Raw genomic sequence first — 27,943 nt, forward strand, 5'->3', positions numbered from 1 at the left:
AAATTAGAATTACATAGACAAAACTTTTGCTTGGCGCCTCTCAAGGTTGGGGCCCTTAGTTTTCGAACTAAAAGTAACTTTTGCCCGTTACGCCACTGTCCCTGGCCCTTTTTTGCGGCACCTGTTACATCATTGTGCCACATAGCCTAAAGCCGCAGCACCAACACCAATGTCCAAACGCAGCTTGTAGCGATATGGTACCTGTAACTGTCTACAATATAAAACACGCCCGAATGGTAAATCGAGTCTAATGGTCGAAGGGTCGAAAAGTTTTCATATCTTTGCTATCTTTGCTACTGTTACTGGCGAGGCTTCGTCACCACTGCATGTTTGAGGTAACTACTGTCATTTTAAGTCAACTTGATTATTAATATTTCTTAACTTTCGACTTTTTTATTTATGAGAAGTTTTTTTTGTAATGTTATAAGAGCATTGAATCGAAACGGCTGGTTCTGGTTGTGTGACAACGTATTCATGCAAGCAGTTTCTTGAAAAGTTTTTTCACTCAAGAAAGTTTGTAGATTTTCGAAATCATTGCCGATTGGTTTTAGTAACACTTTTCAATGCTAATTTACAAATGCTTATTTGCCCGTCCTTAATTCTTACTTCTGCTTGTGTAAGAAGTATTTTTAGGCCAAAACAAGCCTTAATAATGTAAGCAAAAGTTATTTCCACGTGAAGTGTGTTCAATAGTATTTCTAGATTATTAACAGTTTCTAGTAAGCGGTTGTGTTGTCATAACATTTTTAAAGAATTTTCATTATATCGTCCAGAAAACTTTCTCAATCCTGGTCCAATGATTTTTTCTATCCAATTTTAATCATTACGCCGTCGGAACTAACCGACAAATCTACTGCTTTTAAGACGATCAAGGTAAATATGAATAAAATGGAGGGGGGAGGGGGGGGGGAGGTAGGCTACTCCAACCTATATATTAATTGAACAATTACACTCTGAATATTCCTAAAAAGAATTTTATTTTTAGTCCGTTGTCTAATTAACACACAAAAAATTTAACTCCGGTACAAAACCTCTTTGTAGCAGCTTTATATCGCTTGAAATGTATTACAAAATAAAAAAAATAGATATCACACAATCCAAAGGGCTCGATCATGAAAGATGGGGCTTGCCTCTAGAATCTGTTCATTTTCTTTCAAGATTTGCTTGTGCTCCTCGTTAAATGTGGTATGAAATGAAGAATTCTTAGAACATTCAGGGCTTTAACCATTGGAGCTTACTACCGTATTTCCCCTAATAAGCCCCAACCTTTAAAAAACCCAGCCCTTAAATTAGACCCCAGTAATCAAAGGATCAAATAATTACTATGTTTTGGTAGTGACTGACTTCATAACAGCATAATAGCCATCATAGATAGTTCTTATTCCCAATATTGCCATTAAGTTCCCACCCTCAAATAAACACACATAACATCAGGCCCGTAGCGTGGTTTTAGATATTGGGGGGGGGGGGGGGGGGCACGGAACGATAAAGGGGAAAATTTTGAGGTTTTCTCTCTCTCAGAAACGTCCATTTTCTTTCGAAAACCCTTTTCCCTAAATCATATTTGTTTATATTTCTATGTTCATTTTTTCAAAAAGAAATCTTTTGTATGAAGGGGTTATTCACAATAAAAATAACATCCAAACCCACAAACTTGTTACGGCTTGTTTCTCAAGGATGTAATAAGAATCCTGCTAGAACATGGAAAAAAACAAGAAAATAGTCAGCTTTGAGAAATTTGATGATAAAGAAAATTGATAACTTGATAACAAAATTTTGATCTTAACAAAGTTAGTTTGTTTACGTGTCCTTCTGCTGGACCTCGGCCTTCTTAATGGTATCATGCATGGTAAATTTTCCAAACACCTGGTTACGGCTATCAATTCGGTTGACAAATTCGTTAGCCACTTTGATCAAGGCTAGTTGATCGAGTTTATCCTTATGAGCCAGGGTCGGATACAGACAAAAATTTGACATTCTCAAAACCCATTATGACTGAGCGACCACGCCCATATCCTGGAAACGCCCAAGAAATTGTTTTCTGTCTTTTATGGATGATCAAAATTATTGTAATTTTAAGAGGAGAAATAGAAACAAACAATAAAAAGTGGCAGACACCCAGAGGGGATGAAGGGAGGCAATTGTCCCCCAACATTTTGGGAAGACAGAGGTCTTTTATTCTGAAAAGAATGGACAAATGTGATGTCACCTTGTCAAAACAATAGGCTTGCCCCCTCATAATATTGCCCAAAAAAAACACTGATGCAACATTAAAGAATTTCTCATAAGCATATCAACACTAGTAATTGAAAATTGGGTAATGCAGGGAAAAATAACACAAAGATCAATACAAAATGTGTGTGGCAAATGGTGCTTGGTTTTCTAATGGTTTAACATGTGGAATTTTATAGAAAGAAGTGTAGTTTTGTAGACATCCAAATCATTGATTAAAATTTAAGGGCACAAGACTCATCATAGAAGAGAATTATTAACGAAAGTTGACCAATGAAATTACTAAAAATGCAGGCACTTTTCAGAGTATACAAGCCATAGAAACTTGGACAAAGAATTGGGTAAAAACCTTTTCTAGTAACAAAAATAGACAGCTAAGGCTATTCAACTTCTTCCTGGATGCTAACTCTCTTAAATGCATCATATCTTTTGGCATATGATAATTGCACTGATTTAGAGTAAAATATTTCTGCATCAAAGTCAAAGTCTGTATATCTGTTTTAGATTTATTGTTCATCATTTGGAAATACATGGAAGAAGAATTACTTTGGGATGACTGTCTATTTAGTAGATCCATCAAATTTAAATTTGAATCTTCTGAGGCCTGGCACTTTATACTAAACTTCCCTTTGCTTAGCTTTCAGAGGCATTTTCTATTGCCAAAGAAAATGAATATAATTTTTTGGCTTCATAATCTTTCCTTCCACAGGAATGATCAGGGGCGGATCGAGACATTCTCAACATTCTCAATTGAGAATGTCAGATTTTCCCAGTTTGATTATTCTGATTTAAACGCTAAAAGTAATGAGTGAGCTCAGGTTTAAGATTCAATATAAGCATACATATTTTTATTATGTATTTAGGGTATTTATTTCTACACCATCGCCGTATTTGCTATATTTTACTCCGTTTTGCCTTTGCGAAACATTTTTAGATCTTCTCCGATGAAAAACCAAATTCTTCTTCATTGAACCTAGTACCCAGGAGAGTAGCAAAAGGCTGCGCCGCGTCCTGTATCTAGGCATGATTTTGAGAATGTTTATCGACTGTTGCCATGCATTTTCAGAAGTTCCTTCGCATTTTTAGAAAGTTGCACGCAGTTTTTGCATGCGCATGCAGACAATTCAATTCATTTTTGTCCCTTAGAAGAGGTCTACCTGAAAGATTTTAACGAGAGGAAAATTCGCCAGAATGACGTATTAAACCCATTCACTTTTAATAGGGTATATCTGGCATATGTTTAACATATATTTTATGAGGTCTTGCCTACGTCGCAGTTTGAGAATCTTGAGAAGTTAGTGGGCTGGTCCACAAAGTAGCGAAATTTGACAGGGAACACCAACTTCACGTGATCCACTCCAGACTACAGCGGTAGTGGCAGTGGCAGTGCTTGGTAATGACATGTGTTTGTGCTTGATTAGAGAATAATTTCACAAGAACCCATTGCAAGTATGGATGTATTGGAAGAATTGAAACAGTTATTGACCGATTTTGCTTTGGATACCATTGAGGAGTATTTTTTTCGCTGACTAGAGAATGGTTACTTACAAGTCTGCCGGGAGGGCCTAGGCGCCAGAACCAGATCGTAACACACAACCTTCGACGTTTATTGAGGCAAAAGAATTGTTTCATTTTGCTGACTGAACCTTGCTGAAAGAGAGAGGGTCAGACTTTAAGGTACAGCTGATAAATTTTATATAGGGGTTCTTTTTGTGCTGCTGCTACTAGGCCTAGCGGCTCAGGTGGTAAATTCTGCAAAAAGTTTGTTTTGTTTGCAGATTGGCCCCTCTGGATGCTGCTAAAATGCTTTATTTAACACCGATACCTGACCATTTTCTTTCTGTTTTTGTGTAATGTGATTTAAATGTAGAATTCACAAAAATTACACTGTTCTGAATTTAACTAGAACTAGAATATTCATTCAATGATTCAATGGTTGCCTATCTTGGTAATATAATGTTTATGGATACATTTTAGTTTGTTTGAATAGCTATTTAATTTGTTTTTTTTATATTCTCATAAAATTTACAACGACAATCAATAACAATACAAAAGCCTAGGGAGCATGGAAATGCACAACAACCCTAAGACTTACACTTAACATAGAGACACAAATATTTCAATAATAAGCTACAAAAGTGATTGGAGTGGTGTCGCCCATCGTTCCAATAGCGTTGCAGATATGACAAATACCCACGAAAAGCTATTTTGAAAGGAGATATCAAGTCTACCTATGTTCCTTACTAATCAAACAAATTTGCGCCCAGACATGATGAGCGACACCACTCCAAACATAAAAGGAATAAAATTTACACAAAAGAGAAAATAATTTACACGAGAGAGGTTTTCAAGCGAAAGTTGATAACTTATTGGAACCGTTCTGAGGCCTGAATGTATTTTAATGTCGCATCAAGAATGTTTGTATTTGAATCAAAAGGTAACTTTTCATGGCCATAAAGGAGTATTTGCAATAGTTCTTTGTTTGGAGGGTTAGATAGGCCACGAGGACGCAATATTGTATCAACGCTGTCGAGAAGATCACGTCTGTGTATGTCATAGGCACTGCAGAGCAGCAAAAAGTGCTCCGTATCCTCAATGCCAACATTTATCAGGCACAGGGGATTAAAAGTATCCCTAAAATTATGTTTAAATTTGTGGTAATTTAGCTTACTTAGTCCAACGCGTAGCTGCGTTAAAACAGATAAAAGTTTTGGATCATGAATTCCGTAGACCGATTTGGAGGGTGGACGAATGAGTCCTAGAAGTTGTTTCTTGAAAACATTCACTGAGCGGGATTCACGAATTTCAGAGTCAAGTTTTTCCTATTCCGACAAGCAGTTTGGGTAGAAAGTTGATTTAAATCTCTCTGTTCTTGCACGTATTTGCCCTATTGTAGCTTGCCTGCGCAGACTATGGTTTGACTCCTGGCGTTGGGATATAAGATTTCTTGTGTAATCCGGAGTTAAATTTTTCATAATCTTGTAAAAGAGGACAAGACGTCTACTCCATCGACGGAGGTCGAGAGACTCCCAGCCAAGCTCTTCATATATTTTTTCACGTGATGTGCCCTTCCAAGCGCCAGTTACTGCTAATGCAGCAGAATATTGTACAGCCTCAAGTTTCTCCATTTGATTAGTTGATTTAACGCTATGACTAAATTCACATGTTTTATGAGGGATATGATATATAACGTCACCATAATCCAAGTGTGGCCGGAAATACAGTTTGTATATTTCGTTGAGGGTGTGTCGTGGTAGGTATTTTGAGAGGAATCTCAACATCCCTATTCCTTGTCTAGATTTAGAAATAATTAACTTGATGTGACCAGTAAAGGACAATTTAGAGTCTAGTATGATTCCAAGGTGCTATTGTTCCTGGACGTTCTTTACAGAGCCATCATTAAAAAATATGGGTGGGTGATTCATTGAAATTCTCTTTTTAGAAAAAGTCACTTCAACTGCTTGCTTGTTGGGGTCAGGGTTAAAGTACATTCGCCAATTGTGCGCCCAAAGCTCAATAAGATTCATATCATGGTTTATATCGAGGGCAGCTGTATGTGGATCGTGAACAACCGTGAAGATCGATGTGTCGTCGGCAGATAATTCCACATTACACCTTAAACCATCTGTCAAGTCAATAATATAAATGAGAAACAGAAGAGGACCCAGGATAGAACCCTGAGGAACACCAGCTGAGACGGTACCCCATGTAGATGTCTTACCATTCAAAACTGTACGCTTTTTTCTATCATTGAGAAAGCTTTGTATTAAACTCAGTAGTTTACCAGAGACACCTATTTGGCTTAGTTTATAAATAAGACCCTGGTGCCAGACCCTGTCAAAAGCCTTTGAAATATCTATATAAACCGAACTGATGACATCAAGAGTTGGATTGCAGTCAAATGCTGAAAAAATGGAATTGACGATTGATAGTAACTGATTAACAGTCGAGTCTCCTGGACGAAAACCTGACTGGTTTTGGTTTAAAAGACTGTTTGTATCTAGGTGATGATAAAGCGAGTCAAAGATAAGTTTCTCTAGAATTTTACCGAAATTGGAAGGAGAGAAATGGGACGATAGTTGTTCTTAAGACTCTTAATGTTCTTCTTATGGATGGGAACTCCGTTGGCTTGTTTCCAAACTTGGGGAAACACACCTTGGGTCAAGCAGGACTCAAATATTAATCTAAGGGGTAGAAGGAGTGCATCATTATGTCGATGGTATCCAAAGCACAATCGGTCAATAACTGTTTCAATTCTTCTACTACATCCATACTTGCAATGGGTTCTTGTGAAATTATTCTCTAATCAAGCACAAACACATATCATTACCAAGCACTGCCACTGCCATTGCCATTGCCATTGCCACTGCCATTGCCACTGTAGTCTGGGGTGGAGTGTGGATTCTTGATCACGTGAAGTTGGTGTTCCCTGTCAAATTTCGCTACTTTCTGGACCAGCCCACTAACTTCTCAAGATTCTCAAACTGCGACGTAGGCAAGACCTCATAAAATATATGTTAAACATATGCCAGATATACCCTATTAATAGTGAATGGGTTTAATACGTCATTCTGGCGAATTTTCCTCCCGTTGAAATCTTTCAGGTAGACCCCTTCTAAGGGACAAAAATGAATTGAAATTCTCTGCGTGCGCATGCAAAAACTGCGTGCAACTTTCTAAAAATGCGAAGGAACTTCTGAAAATGCATGGCAACAGTCGATAAACATTCTCAAAATCATAACTAGATACAGGACGCGGCGCAGCCTTTTGTTACTCTCCTGGGTACTAGGTTCAATGAAGGAGAATTTGGTTTTTCATCGGAGAAGATCTAAACATGTTTCGCAAAGGCAAAACGGAGTAAAATATAGCAAATACGGCGATTGTGTAGAAATAAATACCCTAAATACATAATAAAAATATGTATGCTTATATTGAATCTTAAACCTGAGCTCATTCATTACTTTTAGCATTTAAATCAGAATAATCAAACTGGGAAAATCTGACATTCTCAATTGAGAATGTTGAGAATGTCTCGATCCGCCCCTGTTATGAGCATGTAGGATCATCAGACGATTCAACCTGTCGTTGGTAGTGGTAGATTGTAGATAAGATTCTCTCCAAAGCAGTGAAGGATCTTTCACTAACTGAAGTTGTGGCTGGCATCACCAACAGAATCTTCCCAAGTATTAAAACTTCGCTTAGTGCACTTTTTCTTGGTGCTTCTAGCTGTTCAAACATTTTAATTAGATCATAAATATTAAAGCTATCAGTATCAAAGCCCAAAGCCCTGGCTGCTGGTGCTATCAGTGTTAAATGGTTGACACATAGAGATAAATCTCTATGGGTTGACATAATTTCCATAAAAACTTGATACGTGGCTTGATAAGTTGTTTCTCGAGTGGTTTTCCTGTAACCGCCTTCAGCAAAAGGTCTTGCAAATTGGATTAGCATTTGAAATTTGCATGATTGAACTTTGCTCTTATACTTTCGATAGTCGCATTAAAAGCATTGAAGTAAATATGACGACAACTCTCCCTTGGACTCGATGGAAAACAACTGTTGGGATCGAGTCTTGCGGGCATTCTTCTTTTTCTTGAAAGCTTGGGGTCATCAGCATCAAGTTCTTCTTTCTTCAACAGTACTTTATCCCAAAATAATTTAAAGGAATGCTCTTCCCTATCTCTACACAGAACCTTTATCACATCCTATACAATGGCATTTCCCTTAGCAGCTGATAATTGTTTGGCTTTGCAATTTAGGACTGAGATTCTCAGTTTCACGTAATAGCAATACTCCCAACTCGCAACCAAATATGAAGTCGTGATTTCACTCCACGAACCCTTGCTTTTATATCAGTGTCTTTGCAGTTTTGGAGTGGCCATTCCCACAACTGGAGCAGCTTGTTGTAATTTTAATTGATTGGCTGGGACTAAGAACTTTGACTTAGATGTAATTACAATCTCGGAATTTTCGGTTGTTGTTGCATAATCTCTTTGATTTGGTAGCATAGTAGTGTTTTCTCAGAGTGACTGTAGCTGGTGTCACTTGTACTATCATTTGACCGAGAGATGACGGGATTAGACAGAGCTTTCTAAGAACGGAATTTCCTTATTTTTTCCTTCTTTTTGAAATTAGAAAAATCTTCTCATTTCCTTTCATGTATATTTATAGAAAAGCGTTCAAATCAATGTAAAATTGGTAGTAGAATGCTTGCCTAGTTCAGCTACAGCGTGTTACAGTGCGCTCAACTAAACTGCTTGACCAAACGCTGACAATAAAATGGCACCCAGAACTCATCAACACACACAGCAACACACAGAAACAAAAAAATATTGCTTGAATTAGAGCATGCACATAGGAAGTAATTTGAAAGTGGGTAGGGGAACATGACGGCAAAAAGGGGCACATCTGTGAGCTGTAAATAGGAACATAACCGCTTGTTTGGAAAAATGGACGAAAAATTGAAATCCAAGATTACTTTATTTTGTACCAAAAATTAGTTGTTTGCTTGCATGCACCTAGAAGGTTTTTGGAATTTTGAACAGTGCAAAAAACTGTGTGCTGAATAAAACCTACAATGCCTGCCAAAAGTACTTGGAACACACAGCAATTTACGCTGCATTTGATATCTTTCATTCCTTTCATGAAAACAATTTCTACTTCCGCCCCCTTCCCCCTAAAACAATGTTGATGATTTAGAGAAATATCATAAAAGTAGCGCAAAAGAAAATGCTTCCTAAAATCCTAACCCGTTTGATAGTACACCAACATTGTTCTGTAGGGGAGAGGGGGATGATTGGTTTTGACATTGGAAATTGATGTCAGTGTTCCAAGACTTTTGGCAGGCATTGTAGCTCTGTCCTGGAGTGTGCTGTTTTGAGTGTGCTGCAAGTGCTGGCAGTGTGACCAGATCTCAATTTCGCAATTATGCTGAAATTGTCATAAAACTATGCCAGATTTACAAAATTCATGCTAGATTTAAGATCGAGGCTCTCTCGTTTGAAAGAGAGGCCAGCGCATGTGCAGAATAGCAAACAAAACCAGGATTTAAGTTGAACAGTTTACAAACCAGCACAACCAATTCAAGTTAACAAAAACATGATTAGTTCATACAATGTCAATTGCTGAAAATTCTTATCATTCATCTTCGCTATTTGAATTAAGATCGTCTTAAGGAAAATTAACTCACTCTGGTGTAAATGTTCTGGTTCATTTTATTTTTCATGAACTTTGTTGGTTCAAAATTGGGGCACTTATTATGAACTCATGTTAACTGGGTGTTAAAAGTTTGCATGCAGATACTTGACATCCACCATTTTCCCAGTTGGCCCGAAACTTATTAAAAGAATTATATCATTATTTTAATAATGTAAAAATTATGCCAGAATTATGCTAGATTTCCGATTATGCCAGATTTTGTGCTAAATGATGATTTTTGGTCAAAAATATGCTAAAAACATAATATAATGCTAGATCTGGTCACACTGAGTGCTGGAGAACGTTTCTCGAAGACAAAGGCAAATAAACTTTCAAACAGACAGCGCAAAAAAACATCCCAACCTCTAACCAGCAATATATTGCAAGTGTTTATCTACCGAGTACATTTTGGCAGCATTACACTCCGTTAATGCGATCAGAATATTTTAGCATTGTTAATATTTAAATTTCAGCCATTACAAAGCAACTTTAGCTTTAAAACTATTAGTTTTATGAAAGTTCTTAAATAAGCTTTTGTTGTCACGTAGTTTATTCAACCTTTAGAAACACTGAATAGAACTCTTCTGTTCTTCTACTGGACCCACTTCTTGATAACAGATAAGTTCTGTGAAATGTATTTCTCGTACGAAATTAGCGTAAAGAGATGTAGACGACGACTGGTGCATTGTGCTTCGCAGTTTCAGAGGACGGGGCCACAAAACTGAGCCTGGGGGGCTAAGAATCAAGTTTAGTGCGGAAGAAATTTTTTGAAATTAAGGTTTCTAGGATGGCTAGAAATGCATCTCCCAGACTAAAATTGTCTCTGTTTTTCAAATATCTTGGGATTATTCTTCTTCTGTGATGTTCCTGAAAATTCTCTTCTGGATCAACGGGAAAACTGAACTGCAGAACTTTTTAATATCTTTGAATTTTTTTAAAAATTACATGAAGTACACTTTTCTACAAATAAAGTTTATCTACCCGTCAAAATCCTAATTTTACCGACTAAAATCCCAATTTTACCGACTAAAAACAAATGCCTATTCTTGGGGGGGGGGGTTACACCCCCATACCCCCCATGGAACCGGCCCTGCATACACACACACACCCATCATTTCTAGATTCAAAATCATAATTTGTGGTGCGCCGTTGCGGCAAAAAATGATTAATTTTGTGTATGCTGTTTTAAAAAAAGTGCATGCAGTTTTGAAAAAATGTAAATGCACATTCAAAAAATTGTGTATGCAAACATAAATTTTTGTGCATCCAAATTATTAACTGTTGTGTGTGCGGACTTCGCTCTGTGTGTGTCACATATCGATGTGTGTGTATGTGTTGCAAAAATGGTGTATCATGTACTTCGATATGCCTTTGACATTATGGCTACCCGCTGGGTTTTTTCCTTTGTCCTGTCATTTTTAGCAGCTGCCAAATAATACTTACGTTTTCACATTTCTTCACTCCAAAAGGTAAACGTTGTCACCAAACCCAGTACATTCTTTTTTGAGAGTTTTTTTAAAGAATATTAGGGCTCAGAATCAAACTGAATACCGTTTTTTTAAAAAAACCTTTTTTTCAATCAGGTGTGCCAAAAGCCCGGGGGTAGCTGCCCCTCCTGCCCCGACTCTACGGGGACAGCGGGGGCAGCACTGTGCCTTTGTGAAATTGGCACTGTGTTTTTGTAAATAGAATAGATATATAAAATCTCAAGTTCTTCAGTGAGAATTGAATAAGCCCTTTTTTGAACACGGACGTGCCATTTTGGTTAAAAAATTAGGACACAATTCTGCACATGTCTGAAAAAATGTGACCCATAATTTCGCACGGGGACGCCTGCAAAAGATAAGGGCAGGAGGGGCAGTGTTGGTGCCGAGGGCAAATCGTTGAATTTTTCTACTAAGATATCGAGTATTCCTAGGTGTGAGGGGGGGGGGGGGGCGAGGTTGGGGTAGCATAATAAAATATTAACTTGAATACAGCGCCACCCATACAGCTGTTATTTTACCATTGTAAAATGGAGGTTTAAAATCGCGAGAGATGATCCGAAGACTGATACTTTAAAGAATGACAGTTTCTTGCGAGCGGCTATACTTTTCCTTTCCGTAGGGTTACCCCTCATTAGGATTACATCATTATTTTCCTTGTACATATAAATATACGTAGTTAGTTAGATTCAAGGAGATTCGGAGAGAAATTCAGAAGGTATAGACATAACATCAGATAAAAACCAAACCGTTTCGCCCAAGAGGCTTGCGAAAGCTCTTGCGGCCCAGTTTGCATTTAGGACAGGCAGTGCTTGAGAAAGACTGTGCTGTGCCTCGTTATATATTTCATTGAATTTTTAGTACTAGAGTTCGTGGAGAACCGTCGTTGTTTATGTTAGCTGTTTAGATTAAAGTTTAGCCTAGGGATGTGGAATGGAGAGGAAAGTATAGCTGCTTGCAGAGAAGCTGGAAATGGAGAGAAAAGTATAGCTGCTTGCAGAAACCGGCATTTTTTAAAGTATCAGTTTTCTTGATCGAAGGAAAATTTCCTTTAAAGTAGAAACACTGCGTGAAAATGTCTATAAAGCTTTGTTTGGCAGAACAAATGTCAGCGGGTAGCCATAATGTCAAAGGCATATCAAATTACATGACACGCACACCACTTTTGCAACACACACACACATCGATTTGTGATACATACGCAGCGAAGTCCGCACACACAACAGTTAATAATTTGGATGCACAAAAATTTATGTTTGCATGCACAATTTTTAATTGTGCATACGCAATTTTTTGAATGTGCATTTACACTTTTTCAAAACCGCATGCAATTTTTTTTAAAACTGCATACACAAAAATTAATCATTTTTTGCCCCAACGGCGCACCATAATAATTACATTTCAGAGGGTGCAGCATTTGTCATCAGAATGTACCACGGCAGCTTCCGTCATTTCACACAAAGGTCAACCCCAAAATAGACGTCACGTGATTCTACAAATCCGCTGTTTGGAAAAGTTTATCGAGCCACCAACTTGGAGCCAGGATCGTATCAAAATCTGCCACTGAGCCAGCTCGGCTATCGTATCATTTTTGTGCCCTTCCATGCATTGACAAGGTATACAGAGACTCGTCAGGCTTTTGAAGCAGCCATCCAAGATGCTTGAATGTATCAAGAAATTCAACGAATTTCGTAATGGGGCAAAAGATGGGGGATGGGCCTGGGTTGTCTGTGTAGTGAGCAGTTTGATGATGTTCCTGGTCAATGGTTTTTCACTGACAATTGGACTGCTGTACACATACCTTTTAGAGGAGTTTGGCGAAACTCGAGCAAAAACAGGTAATTGCAACTTCAATTATATAAATATCGTTAGCAATGCTTCCTTTGACAAAGGAAGCATTATGTTTGCATGCACTGTTATAAAGGAAACATACTACAGTTCGACAATTATTGGGGGGCTCCAGCCCCCCAGCCCCTCGGTTCCGACGGGCCTGGTTTGCCCCTGCCTGAATTATAAATCTTCTGGAGCGCGCTGTTCTCAGCCACGAAAGCAGCCGCGCGACATGGAAATTTTTTTCTCCCAGCCGCTGAGCTGCAAAACGTGGCTTGGTGGAATTTCCCATCAAAGCCAATGTCATGGCGAATTGTCTTTAGATACCTACCTGGCTGCGAAGATTTGGCATGCGCAAAGAACTTAGCAGCGCATTTTTGTAGATGATGTTTGTTATGTTTCCTTAAAACATGGCCTAGCAAAACGAGACATGAAAAACAACGCGTCTGATTTTCAGAACACTCAACTTCGAAAAAAAAATAAAAACTGTCGTGAACAACTATGCACGAGCATAAGGTCCCCTTGGGGTTATTCTATTTAAACGGTTAACAATAACACAATCATCACAATGTTATTCTATCATTTATTTCGCCACGTGTTGTTTTTCGCACGAAAAACCGTTGCAGTTTGGTCTGGATGCATAACTTTTTCTTGCAATGGTATTTTGTTCGAGTCTCCTGCACAAAAATACGAACGGAGAAAGTGGCAATTGCGTGAACAGCGGAAACAGTCGAAACAGGACCTATAGGAATGTGTAAAAAAGATATCCTATAAGAATGGTTTTCTTAAAACACGCTATTTTGTAACGATCAGTTATGTTCTAGAACCCCGTACTTTTGGTTTCGAAGTCTAGAGAAAATGTTGTGAGGAATATCTGAAAATTGAACTGTTAAAATGATATTTATTACAACACTGTTGAGCTGATGCTGAAAGTATGCACCTCCGAGATTTCGACACAAGCAATAAATACGTACTGAATTACGATAAGCTGCTTGCAATCACTTGCCATAAAGATTTAGATAAACATTTTTTGGATTGGCAGTGTTTACTCCCGATACCGCCAGTTCCAAAGAGAGGGATGTCCGAGATATTGTTTCTTTGTTACCAAAATACAATATTTTCTTTATTATGACTGACGGGACAGTGCTGTGTGACTTCTTACATGTTAGCAGTCAATGCCGATGTTAATGAACTTCAAAATGCTGAAAATAGTAATCACACAGCTCCTTGTGCCCTGGAAAATCACAAGGCAATTTATTATGTGGCTTCTGTCCACATGACAAGGCAAGCCTATCACATGGTCTGCGATTGGAGGGGAGGGGTTGAAAAAAGTTTTATTGGGGTCTAAGCATGTAAATGGCCAAACTCAGGGGAGGATCTAGAAAATATTCTGACTGTCGCACATAAGGGTGTGGTCGGAAATATCATTATTGACCACACCCATAGTTTTTAAGGATATTCGCCCCCTTCTCATTTGAGCAATCGACACGCACATTAAATTGGCTTTATTTAGAACGTTGTCAAACGTTGTTTATTCCTTATCTGAGTTTTCAATTGATACTACAGAATCATTTGTGTTGTTTCTTAGCCAAGCGTAAAGCAAGAAAGCGTATTGACGGTTTTCCTTTCATAATCAGGCAAACATTCGAGTCGTCTCTCTCAATTTGTTTATGGTATACGATAACAAACCAGGCCACGCAAAAAATGAAAAACATCATTGCAATGAATTTTCAGAACAAATTTACCGTGCTACCAAATAGAACAAATTTACACAAATATTCATAAAACCTGCATTAATAACTAATATTATTTAATAGCTAAACCAAATCAGCGTGTAAACATGTATTTTACTCCCAAGAAACCCCTTCAAATTCAGGGGAATACCCAAGCAAGTAAACATTACCCGGAAATATCTGAAAGCTGATAAAGAACTGAAAATCCACATTGAAAAGATTCACTTTGAAAGTTTTGTCTAAGTGAAAATTTTTCTCTGCCAACGTCCTGAACATTATTTCTTCACCAGAGCCAAATCGCAGGTATCGCCCACTGATTATCACCCCAGTCCAGTGCATTTATTGACATTAGTAGGCCCTCGATCCATGGAGGAGGTAATGAACATTGAAACTTGAAAATATCCCGTGTCGAATGTTACTCTGAAAATCTAGCGACCTTTGTCTTCCAAATTACCAGGTTTAACGTATTCGTTTTACATGTAGCCAGCCGACTCCATAACACAAAATTCCTTTTCTCCAGTGAAAAGCTTGCCCATGCCAGGCATAAATAAGCTCAAAACTGCACAATACACGCAATGAGAACGGATTAATCTTAGCCCAGTGGTGCGACCTTACTAAAAAACATACTGTGCACCGAAGTTCGCACTATCTAGCAATTTGATTGGCTAAATATTTTAAAACAAAAGCTGTGCGAATCGGTGCGAACGTGCTACTAATCATACTGTGCACCGAAATGCCCTAATCTAACTACATTGGTACCCTGTTGTTTTTTAGTCAGGATGCTTCAAGATTTGAATTAGATTGAATCAAGATCAAGATAAAATTAGAGATTGTGTTTAAGATTTTGCTTCTGTTTATGACCAGGTTTAAATCATGCATGATTCAGACCCTGGATCTTCCTGCACCTGCACGGTGTTCAGTTGTCAAATATAACTGAAGCATAATTCCCGAGTAAATAGTATCAAAACACAAATGAGAAATTTGCCAATAAGCGAAAAAGTTGTTGTTCAGCAAAAACCTCTCTCGAGACCGATTCTTAGTATAATTTTAAAAGTTTGACTGTCGCATGTGCGAACGGTGCGAACGTCTAGATCCGCCCCTGGCCAAACTCAATATCATTTTTATTTTTCTTGCACCCTGTATCATGTACCATTCCAGTTTTGTGTTCTCGCTATTAGTATTTCATCAAGAAAGGCCTAGTCTCTGAAACCGTCCCCTCCTTTTGTCTTGAAAACTAACAGATACTCGAGACCTTATCGCTACGATGCAATGCTGTGTTTTGAATTTAGGTGCATCTCATGAAAAGACAAACAATGAATCTGACAAATTGTCAGCGGTACTGGGTTTTCTTGACGACATGTCATACACAAGCGCCCGGGCTCCAAGGTCTCAGACCCTAGCATCTGTCACGAAGCAAGGGTGCTTCGTTTTTCATCAAAATTTGGACTTTAGTCTCTCTTGCGCTGACAACTGACTAATCTGGGCTGTTAGAACATGAATTGTGCAAATTGTGGTACCAGCATGAAAATGGGTACACTGGGGCAATTTGACACGTTGATAATGATGCCGAACAGACACAAGCTGAAAAATGCCCCCAAGTGCTATTTTAGACTGGGGTACTTTACGTAGTTAACTAAAGTTTAAATTGAGCATGAAGGTATAGGTTCAAACACAATTCTACACGATAAAAGTATAACACAGAAACAATATTATCCTTTCATTCTATTTTTAGATTAGGGCTGTTGCCTCTAGGCCTTTATGTAAACACTCTTCTACAGGCAATTACTTGCTTTTGACGTAAACAAGATAGTATGGCTGTCTACCTTTTTGGTTAACCAAACAGTATTTTTAGAAAAAAGTAGAATATTACCTCTAGATGCTATAACTTTTTAGACTTGTTTCTATTGTACGTTATTAGTCATTACTGCTTTTAACATAAAAAGTCTAGCATTCTATACTTTGTGATACACTAAAATATAACGGAGAGATAAAATTCCGCCTAGTTTCTCTTTTCTGAATGGGATACGTAGATCCAAGCTCATTCAAACTTTTATCTACTGTTAAATATCGCTAATTTTGATGTAAATACTAAAGTGTAGCTTCATACAACTTTTCAATCACCGAAATATATTATGAAAAACGCAGTTAATATATGCATAAAGCGATATGTTTAAATATGTACGCGTTTCCTGCCTCTGAAGGTCAATGCAATTTATCACATGTACAGGAAAATGCGACTTTCACATTTCGCTACTTCTGAAAATCTCATACAATTTGTATAAAATGCTGACTATCCAAAGTAGCAGAAATGCTAAATACCCTTACTGAACTTTCAAACTCGATCATATTCAGAGGGGCGAAAATCGTTATAATTATAGGCTACTTTCAAATACGATCGATGTTATATTGGCAGCCAGCGCGAGTAGTTTGTATGACAAAGGCAATCTAATAAAAAACACTTAGAAACATGTGGAAATTTCACTCCCTTATTGCGGTCATGTGGTCAAGTACCCCAGTCTAAAAATAGCACTTGGGGGCATTTTTCAGCTTGTGTCTGTTCGGCATCATTATCAACGTGTACAATTGCCTCAGTGTACCCATTTTCATGCTGGTACCACAATTTGCACAATTCATGTCAAATACTGTGCTTAGAGCCTAGACTATGAAGGTAAAACCCAAATTCGAGAACTAGGTTCCAGTACCCCATTTTAAAAATAGCATTAACGGGTAAGATTGTCAATTACATCTTTTCGTATTACTTTTCAGTTTGTTGAAAGAATGGAGAAAGCTACATTTCATATTCATATAAAAGAGAGTAGTTATTTAGAGAAGAATGCCTAAATAGAGACATGGGTAGCAATTTCATATTCTAAAAATAGCATAAAGGGACAAATCAAGTCAAATACTGTGCTAAGAGCCAAGACTAGACATCGATTTCCTCGATGAGAAAATCGATTGGATGACGTATTTCATGACCTGTAATCAACATAAGATGCCATGCATGTGCTTTTCTTTCTGAGTTAACACTTAACCTGCACTTCACCCCTTCCCAGAGTGTCCTTGGCAGGGAGCTAGGGGGCTCAGCTCACGTGTTGAAATTTGAAAGATTCTGGGGCTTAACAAGCGCATGGCCGTCGCTAGCGGGGGTGGGGGTGCAGGTGGTGGAGGTCAGGGTACAGGGGATGCGATACCCCTACAAAGGAATTTTCTGCGGCAAATTTTCGAAAAGTAGAGTTTTGTCCGGTTTTGCTTTCAAAATTCCCAAAACAATAGCTTTAGCAAACAGTGTGGATGGGATGTAGATAAGACCGAAAAAGTATATCATCCAAAAGCCCTCAGCAATTCAAGATACAGATAGCGCTATGGGTGTCACGGAGGGGAAAATATTCCCTAAAAATTTCAAATGACAACCTGTCGGCAGACAGGGTCAAAAACCTAGCAGACTATTGTCTGCATTTACAGGGTCACCTAATTTCCACCTAATGTTTGGGGAAGTGTCAAAGTTTAGTGGAAAACTCTGAACGCTGATCCTGGAGGTACTGGAAGCAGGAGGGCAAGATAACAAAGCGCCCAAGGACCTCGAGGGGGCCTCATAAAGTAATGAATTCCGTTTTGAGAACGAATTTAATAAAACGTAGCAAAAGTTTGCCTAAAAGAAGTAAAACATTCTAAACGATTGCAAGAAAAAGACTACACGAACACTTCTAGAGTAAAATCAAAAAAGGTACTCAGTTACTCCGGCAAAGAAAATTTCAACGCGAAAATCGAAGGGATGATTGACTGAGGAGAACATACTCTCTGATAAACAAAATCAACTGCGTCAAAAAGCCACGCCCAAAAATTAAAATACCTCAGGCCATGCCCTATTTTGTCGGCAAATTTGTGACTGGCACCCCCCTAAGTAAAAGTGATTAGCGACGGCCCCGGGGGGCAACTTCTCCTAGTTGCCCCGTTAAATCCTCCCCTGCCTTGCTCACACCGATATGGACATTTAGGGACCTTATTTTAGATAGAATAGTATTTTATCAGCATTGATTTTCAAAAATGATTTACATCTTCTCCAAGGCTAGTCAACGTGCAAAATTTTGAAGATGTTTTATGTAACTTTTTTATCGTCTCCTTGAATTTGAATAAGAAATGGCCCAACCACAACAATGACGGAAATGGATATATCTTGCAAAGTCTGCCACCGTAAGAACAAGAAAAATTTCTTGACAAGAGAAATGAGGTATGCCTGCAAAAGGGAATGCTGATGAAAAAACATTGCAGGTGTTACGAAAGAATAGATACTTAACAAAAAAACCTCTCAAACAACGCTTTGACTACCGTATTTCCTCTAAAGAACGTTTAATAGAGGGCTGCGCTCAATACAAAATGAAAAGTTTACCAAATGAAAAATGACAAGAAAAGTGCGATGAAAAAATATAAAAATAGACTTTGAACATTTTTCCCAAAATCACATAATAAAGATTGTATGAAAATTGTTTTAAAGTTCACATAAGATGTGTTCACGTTATGGCAATGTCAAGGAATGTCAATATCCCTGTTTCCGCCAGAGTCCTCGTCACTATGACATAAAAACTTTCATAGCTTTCGAATAGTAAGCACATTTCTGGTTTGATGTGTTTTCTAGCGAACGCCGCTTTTCAAGATGCGGCGTTCAATGAAGGGTGGCGTTTATCAGAGAGCGGTGTTTTTTCCAAATGGTTGGCTAAAGGTGCGGCGTTCAATGGAGGGCGGCGTTTTTTTCCAAAGGGTTGGCTAAGATGCGGCGTTCAATAGAGGGCAGCGTTCATCAGAGGGCGGCGTTCATTAGAGAAAATACGACAAGGAGTAGGTAGCGTCCGCTAAGGACTGAGTGGCGAATAGTTGCCTGATGATCGTATTAAGAGTAATCTTAATTTGGAGTAACAATTTAGAAATAGCATATACATGTACAGTTCTGCCTTTACGGCATCGAGCACTTTATGACAGGCTGGTAAAATGGTAATTTTAATTATATCAAGAGAGAGGTAAACTCAAAGATATTGATATTGTTCTTGCCATGTTCTCTGATTTAAAGAAGTTCCACAATTGCAATGCTTTTGTTTGCTTGACATGAAACCATTTTGTACTTTAACAGTGAGCTGAATATTCTTACAAAGCCTAATCTCAAGTGAGAAAAATATCAGCGAAATAGTTCGCGCGAATTACGTCATGGACATGCGCAGTGAACTTCGCTGGGATTTTTCGCGAAGAATTTCTCTGAAAAAATGTTTTCGCTGGTCCGAACTTTGCAGTTGTGTTATAAACAAAATCAATCACAGGAAATTTTTACATGAAGAATTTCGAAGCAAAATTTCGTGAAATATTTTTCTCACTGGAGATGTGGCTTAATTCTTTGGTACCGCAAAATTTGGTACTTCGTCTAATTAATCTTACCTCTCCACTTGATAGGTGCATCTACATGGATTAACACGAACATTTCTTTCCAGCGATGGTGGCTTCAATCCTCCACAGTGTCACCTTCCTTTCCTCACCGCTAAGCTGCGTAGTGATCAAGAGGTTTGGTGTGAGACGCTCAATGTGCTTCACCACCATTATACTGTCATCGTCATTCCTAGGATCTTCCATTGTTAACAAGCTAGAAGTTCTTTATGTAACACTGGGGTTATTGTATGGCGTTGGTGCAAGCCTCTTGACCAATCTTCTATATACTGGCGTGTTCCAGCATTTCGAAAAGAAGGCATCCTTAGCAACCGGTAATGATTTGCATTCATACTGCCTGCTCGTCTTCTTCCATTAAAAATTTATACACATTTTCTTTTATAAGAAAGCGTTTCATATTCTTAATTTTTTTATTTTGAGCCTGTTTTATTTATTATTAAATTAATCTTAAGCGACAGTATTCCAGTATTCCAGTAAAGTACAGTATTCCCCCCCCCCAATTAACGGACACTCTAAATAGCGGACACCTCTGATTAGCGGACAATTTGTTTTCCCCGATCGATTGTTTTCTGGTCAAAGTCTCGTAAAAAACCTTCCAAAAGGCGGACACCTATCATTCTTAAGTTTCAGTGATTTTGAGCCTGGATATCTTATAGACTTTATTCTTATAACAAAAAGAGTGCGTTTGTTTTTGGGGGAGTCACCATTCTTGCCATAACTGAGTTATCTATTGTCCATGCAGCCAGTTTTCAAATGACTTCAAGTCACTGTTCACCCTGCTGTTTGAATGTTTGGATTGGGGTTAATTAGACTCCTCCTGAATTTATTTAATCCCAGGAGAGTCTTGAAGAAGGTTACAATAAAATTGCGTATGTAAGCATGATAGTGATTTTAAGTTGTTCTCACACGTGACGTTGTGTCTGTATAAATAGTCTGTACTGAAATTTTAAGTTCAAACGTCGATAGCTTGTTTGCGGATAAAAATTCCCTTCCATCCCTCTCCTGGTGGTGTAGCTGTACTGTAGTGATGCTTTTTCATTCTACTTGATGCCAAGCTTATGATTTTGCTAGAATTGATAGCATTAACAATCTTATGTTAAGTTTCACGATATTTTGTGTACCCCTCTGTACCATATCCGATTAATCTTAATCGATTTATTCATCTATTTGTCATGCACACGTTCATTCGCGAAATGCTAAACTGACTCATCTTTATATTACATAACTTCTCTAGATATGTTTTTTATCAGCAGCGGAAAACAGTATACACAACAACAACATCATTTTCTGAGTATGAAATTTCAATTATTAGGCAAAATGAATACCTTTCGTTCACTTAGGGTTGAAAAATGAACTAAGGGATATATTTCTTTTTTAAAACCAAATCTTTTATCGAGAGTCAAGCCTATTTCTGGACATTGAAATTTCAAACACCCCCTTCTTTCGCTTGTATTGCTTTTGCTCCACTCCGCACCTAAATTCAATTTTCTGCCTATGCTCTAATAGTGCAATGTCGGTTTTTTCGCTGTTTCCAGCAACACAGTACGTAAAAATTCTTCTTCATGACAATTTACTTTCCTAAAGGTACTTTTGGCCTTTTCCAAGCAAAATATTAATAGACTGTTATATAGTTGTTTTGAAATATAGTACAGTATTTATTTTTCATAACTTTGCGAAATATACATAGTGCTAGTTCACTTCTCCTAACATTAAATCTTTTTCCATCGTAGCAATTGTATCTGCTGGAGTCCCACTCAGCCCAATCTTATTCACAAATCCGTTCAAAGTATTATTGGAAATGCATGGCTGGAGATTCCTGCTACGCATTCTCACAATTCCTCTTTTTCTGATACTGGTTATAGGCACAATTATAATTTCACCGAAAAAAGAACGCTGTAGTTGCCCACCACAGAATAATTCTTTGAAACAATGTTACCGCGTCTTGAAAATTCCAGCACTTCGAGTTTGGATCGTAGGGATATTCTTTGCACGCCTTGGGGGAGACATAATGGCTGTTCACCAGGTAAGTGTCACCAGGTAAATGGCATTAAAAGGCATATGTCGCGGCAAAAGTAGGCTTATGCAACAAAGAAGTTTGAAGTAGAATCCCATTATTTCATGACTTTTCCCTACTGCGTAGGCGGTAACTCACAATATAGTGAGTTCCTATAAGATAATGCAACAAAAACCTTTCCCTCGATTCAATGCTTTGTGTTTGTACTAAACAAAAGTAATGATTGTTTTGCATTAGCCAATCATGTCTACAACACGTGCCCTTTAATGACGTTTTGTCATCATTGTGCCTTTTAGAACAACTTCAAACTATTCCCACACCGTTTTATACTTATATTCAGTGCTTTATATTCTGATCAAAATGTAGCGGAATAGCATGTTGTGAAATTAAAAACATGGATAGTCGACAGCGTGCTGGCCATCCAAGACAACATTATGCAAAAACTCTTTCTAATTCTTCAGTTCAAACTTGTGCGGTTCCAATAGAAGCCATTTCCTCGGTACTCAATTCGTTACTTTAAAGAGAAATAGATTGCGCCAATCCATCGCTAAGTCAAGCAATGCAAAAAAACTAAAAGCCTTCAGCTTTGTAGGATGCACCATGAAAAATTGAATAACCTTACCTTGGATAATCTATGATAACCTTTGATAACCTTCAACCTTTGATAAATTGAACCAGACATGGCCGGCAATAATCTACTGGTCGATAAGTTGCGAATTATATACAGAGTTAGATTGAAAAAATGTATTGCAGAGGTTTGTGACAGCAACTAAAGAATTTCAGGCAAAAAATTTTTAATCAGTTAAATTTGTAGTCCAAACCCCCCCCCCCCCCCCCCATAAGCCAAATATGTTTGACACGTGACACTATCGCATCGCAAGTCTTCGCGCCCTTTTGTAACGCTGTCAGTGGTCAGTCCACATCTTTTCAAACAACATGTATATTTTTACTACGGTTCTTCCGTACTAAAGGTAACTGGGAATGTGCCGCGAGTAAGGGTATACTTTTTAGGACTTTTTGCCCAGCAAAAGTCTAGACAATAAGGGTATCATATATTTTACAATATTGGTAATATGACAATATTCGATTCGCAATTAACAAAGCAGGAATTCATTCCTAATAAGCCATTTTGGTTAGCTAATAAATGGAGCAATTTTTGTAGAAGGTGTTCTTGCCAAGGGTAAGATTTTTATGAAAACTAGCCTAGACAACGGTACCACTTTTATATGGTCGCGTCGCTGCAGACCCCTACCCAAAATTTAGCCTGTTTATGGTTGGTACACAAGAGATGGGTTTATTTAACGAATAAAGCTTGTGGGGATTTAATTTCAAGCGCAGTTCGGTTTGATGTATGTTTTTGTCATCAACTTTCTTGCAGACCCAATTCACCATCGAGTTTGGAATCAGCTGGGATAAAGCATCAATGCTACCAATGTACATGGGTATCGGAAATATAATTGGGAGGCTTGGACTAGGACAATTATTGCATTCAAGGTTGCTGCATCCTGTCACGTCTTTTCAAGTTATGATGGTACTAGGTGGTGTTACTGGGCTGGTATCAGCACTGTCTTCTACATACGCACACATCGTAGCATTTTCGATACTATACATGGTATTTGACGGCGGAATCCAGGGCCTTGACGCCGTCCCGGTCATGAGTGTATCCGGAAAAGACTTTTTTGTTGAAGCATTTGGCATCCAGCTTTTCGTACAGGGCATATCGAGAATGACGGGACCCCCTGTATTAGGTAAGTAGAAGCATGAAAACATGACATTATAGAGGAAGCGTCGTGTGTCAAGATGTGTCCTTGTTGTCCTAGAATTAAAACAGCGCAGTTTCTTGAATATTAGAACCGTCCTGTTCCAAAAACTAAAGCGTGTACAGTTTTGTCAATACTGTATTTTGCACTTAAAAACAGACCAACCAACATTAATCCCGATGAATTTTCAATCATGTACCAATTTGTCTTTACAGGGGGAGCGTATTTGAATTTATTTTCTTTGCAGTAAAGCAGTTTGATTATTTTCACTGTAAAGAGATGGGGAAACCTGGCTACAGGCTCTTTCCCCATCAAACCACTGTAGTTTGGTCTCTCTTCATTACTTTATGAACCATGCCAAAACAGTAATCCGTAAGCAAACTTCAAATTTTTTATCAAACACAACCTATCCAATTGCTAAAATATTTAACTGATTTTCATAATTAAATAAATTTCAAGGAGCTCGTTCGGGTTATGTGCTCAAAACAAAAAAATTCCAGACGTTAAGAACTTATTCGCAATCTATCCTCTCAGAGGCTCCTCTGCTTCTCCGGTATGCTTTTTATGTGGCTCTGGTTCCCAGGGGTCTTCTGAATTCGTATACTTATTATAAGAAACATTTTATTAGAAACTGTACTCTAAAATGACCAAAGAATTAAGAAACCATAGTGCTGATCATCCTTCAACAACCTCTTTTCACAAAATCACAATAAGACTTCTTTGTTAGTGACTTTGTGTTGCATGTCTGTGTTCCTAAAAAGCAGCTCTTTGGCATAACTGGGTATTTAAGAAACTTGTAGAATACTTTCAGTTCTAAAATCAACAAGATTTCCAACAGACTAAGTAGTAATTCCAAGCTTAGTTTGTTAAATAAAATGCTTGTGTAAGAACGAGACGTATAATCTTGGAAAGACGGAAATTGCTTTTTGAACCCCCTTCAACCAGGTATTTTTTAAGTACACAACTCACCAACTTTCAATGAAGGAAGGGGGTAGGAAGGTGTACTTTTGCTTTCTACACATTTCTGGCTACAAGAAATATTTGAAATTTTTATCAATAGAGAAATTCAAAGTTTGATTCATAATTTTTCTTTTCCAGGACATTTGGTGGATAAATTTGGAGATTACACAATGCTATTTTATTCAGTTAGCTTGCCATTAATTCTTGGTGCCCTGGCATTGTGTGCTATGAGATGCCTGAAAACCGGACCTTTCAGCCCAGAAAAGCATCCTATATTTGAATCAAAAATCGACAATGATGAACTTTATTCTATCTCTGAGAAAGAAGGTTTTCTCACGGAAAGAATAACCTCTGTTTGATTACCTGCTGGTACTCAAGCTGAATAATTACGCTCGAGTGAACTTTTAATTTGCTGTGAAAATTTTCATTTGTAATCTTGGTAGAATTCTTAAAAAACGAAATCCTTACAGGCATTATTTTGCCTTTTTCTGCTGTATCTGTCAAAGTCTTTATGCAGTATCAAAAGACGGTAGTGTAGCCATGTGGGCATGGTTGTCCTTTTCATCATCAAATCTTCTTCCCTCGTTGATTTTTAGAACGACATCAATAAACTTAGCAAAGTTTCATGCCGGTAATATTAGGAATGCTTTTCTTCAAAAATCCTCTCCTCGTGTTGATTTTTAGAAGGACCCCAATAAATTTAGCAAAGTTCCGATTCCAGTAACATTAGGATTGCTTTTTGGACAAAGGAACTCGCTCGAGACACTTTAATCGCATCAACCACATCACTCAACTTGCCTTGGCGACACCCACCGTTGGCTATTAAAGGCTCTTGCGCAACTGGCATGCTTTGCGACTATATTTTCAAAACCGGCCTAATATCGTACTGCATGAAAATACAAAACACAATCAATTTCTCAAGACAGCTGCCGCTAAGCATGCCGATTGCGCAAGGGCCTTTTATACATTTAGTTTAAACTGTTAGATATGAAAGATAACATATAACCCTTAAATGGATAATTTGCTGACAGGTTTTCACAAGTATGTAGAAAATAGGAAACACCGCAACGTGCCGAGAACAAACAGTAATAAACACAAGTAAATTGGGCTTTAATGGTTGTTTAAAAGTTAGATGGATGTTGAAAATTGAAGAAAAGTTAAAAAGAATTTGCAACAAAGCTTCATATACGAAATAGCAAAATGCGATTGTGTCAAATGTTTAGATACGTGTGTTGCTCTTTTCTGAAAATGAATTAATTGCTAAATAACATGCTGCAAATAAAGCAAATCTATAAGATTATGCCTTTAAAAACAAAACTAGTGAATTCTGCTTATGAACATTTGACAATTTCGATTCCACAACGTCATCCATTCAAGACAAGTTAAATCGTCTCACCTTTCTTTGCAGTATGACGATATTTTTTGTTCTTTTCAACTTTCATTTCATTTTGTAATTTAATGTAATGTAATGTAATGTATTCATTGCACAGATCCTGAGTATAATATAGGTTTTTCACTGGCAGTAAAATAAATAAATAATCAATAAAACAAGAACCTATAAGTAAATATCACCAAATGTAAGTATAGTCCTTATTATATTAAATAAAATTAGGCTAGAAAATATGTACAAGCATAGAGATTGTGACGCATTGCCATAGACAATATCGCCATATTGTACGCTTGAGAGTACACATGCTTTTACAACCTTTGAAAAAGTTTCTCTTTTCATACAGTCTCTGATCTGCTTCATTTGTAATTAGCTTCCCTGCACAAAATTTCTTTAGCTGAGAGATGTGGCTGTTCCAAGAAAGTGTTTGATCAATCTGCATGCGTTTGATCAAGTATTTTAACCTCCACTGCAGCTTAAACTATATTGTCCTGAATATCAATCTTTGAACATAATGGTGGAATTTTCACAAGTTGCTTATTTGTGCCAAATATGATAAACTGAAACTTGTAAAGGTTTGCCTTTAACTTATTTGCAGAGAACCACTCAAGTATCAAGTTAATATCATCCTTCAACATAGAGAGCGTTTCTTCAACCTTTTCAGCTTTGCAAGAGGAGTATAGCTGTAAGTCATCAGCATACCCATGTTTATTTGAGTCATTAGATGATAGTTTCTTAAGCATGGCTGGTATCTCGTTTATGTACAGGTTGAATGATATGGGTCCCAGGACAGATCCTTGTGGTACACCACAGGGGACCTTTGCTGCACTTGACAATATGTTGCCGACTTTAACGTACTGAAGTCTGTTTTGGAGGTAACTGTTGAACCAAAACATTGAGTGGGTGTCAAAACCATACCTTAGTAGTTTTTAAAGCATCGATGGGTGGTCAATGGTTTGCTTATCAAATGCTTTGCTAAAATCTATCAGTATTGTGGGTGTGATAAGGCCTTTGTCCATGTTACACAAAATGTTATCAGTTATGCTTATGAGGGCAGTTTGAGTTTAATGATTCTTGCGAAACCAAGAGTAAAATTTTGTGAGAATATCGTTATATTTCAGATAGTGGGCCACTTGTGAGTTTACAACCTTTTCCATCAGTTTGGAGAGAAGTGGTAACACAGACACTGGACGATAATTTCCTATTGCAGTTTTAGCTCCAGCTTTGAAGACTGGAGTAATCAATGACGATTTCCATATCGAAGGGAACTGTGCTGATGCAATGCTCAGGTTTGATCTGGATGCAATGGATGGGGACACTATGTCTGCCACAATTTTCAAAGATTTGATGTCAATGTTATCGGCACCAGTTGCTTTATTAGATGGGATGTTCAGCAGCCAATTTTTTACCTCAGCACTATTTACAGTTTTAAAAGAGAGCTTAGATCTTATGTCCAAAGGAAAGAGGAAGCTCTGTTCAGTTGGCTGTAATTTATTTTAGGTCATCTTACCAATTTCTGAGAAAAAAGTGTTCAGTTTATTTGCTTGATCTTTGTTCAACCACTCAGGTGGAAGAGGGTTACTTTCCTTTTTTGTTGGAGCAAGTCGCTTAATGCAGTTCCACATCTGTCTAGGGTTGTTTTTAAATTCTGTTAGTGTCTTTTGAAAGAAGAAGTCTTTTGCATCTCTCACAGCCTTGATAACGCTCTTTTTCTCCACTTGGTATTGCTTCCACACTATTTCAGATTTGGTAGCTATTGCTTTCTTCCTGGTATTGTCTCTGTTGTTGATTAGAGTCTGTAGTTCGTGTGTAAACCAGGGCTTTGGTTTTGATTTAAATTTTTATTTTCCTCAAAGGGGCATGCTTATTTAATGTATTTGTGTAAAGCTCATTCCATTTACTAACTGCCTCATTTATGT

At 37.8% G+C, this 27,943-nt stretch overlaps 1 protein-coding gene across 4 annotated transcripts; it reads left to right on the top strand.

Moving 5' to 3' along the window:
• LOC135692934 (monocarboxylate transporter 6) lies at window positions 1–27,539 on the top strand. 4 transcript variants are annotated; one of them, XM_065211283.2, is made up of 6 exons: window positions 10–335; window positions 12,319–12,751; window positions 19,951–20,217; window positions 21,634–21,926; window positions 23,296–23,665; window positions 24,776–27,539. In XM_065211283.2, the coding sequence occupies exons 2-6, from the start codon at window positions 12,571–12,573 to the stop codon at window positions 24,994–24,996; spliced, it is 1,332 nt and encodes a 443-aa protein (XP_065067355.2). In that variant the 5' UTR covers window positions 10–335; window positions 12,319–12,570; the 3' UTR covers window positions 24,997–27,539. The 4 variants fall into 4 exon arrangements, with proteins under 4 accessions (XP_088967772.1, XP_065067355.2, XP_088967769.1 ...); XM_089111646.1 differs by lacking the exon at window positions 19,951–20,217 and having other exon boundaries at window positions 1–335; XM_089111643.1 differs by lacking the exon at window positions 10–335 and having other exon boundaries at window positions 11,414–12,751.
• The last annotated feature ends 404 nt before the right edge of the window (window positions 27,540–27,943 follow it).

Source organism: Rhopilema esculentum, chromosome 3 (genome assembly GCF_057945365.1).
Source record: "Rhopilema esculentum isolate cy_ngs chromosome 3, ASM5794536v1, whole genome shotgun sequence".
In the NCBI taxonomy this organism is placed as follows: domain Eukaryota; kingdom Metazoa; phylum Cnidaria; class Scyphozoa; order Rhizostomeae; family Rhizostomatidae; genus Rhopilema; species Rhopilema esculentum.

Coding starts and splice junctions, on each gene's coding strand:
- LOC135692934 (XM_065211283.2), top strand. CDS start 12,571: ATGCTTGAATGTATCAAGAAATTCAACGAATTTCGTAATGGGGCAAAA. Junction 12,752..19,950: donor CGAAACTCGAGCAAAAACAG/GTAATTGCAACT, acceptor ATTTCTTTCCAG/CGATGGTGGCTTCAATCCTC. Junction 23,666..24,775: donor GACGGGACCCCCTGTATTAG/GTAAGTAGAAGC, acceptor TTTCTTTTCCAG/GACATTTGGTGGATAAATTT.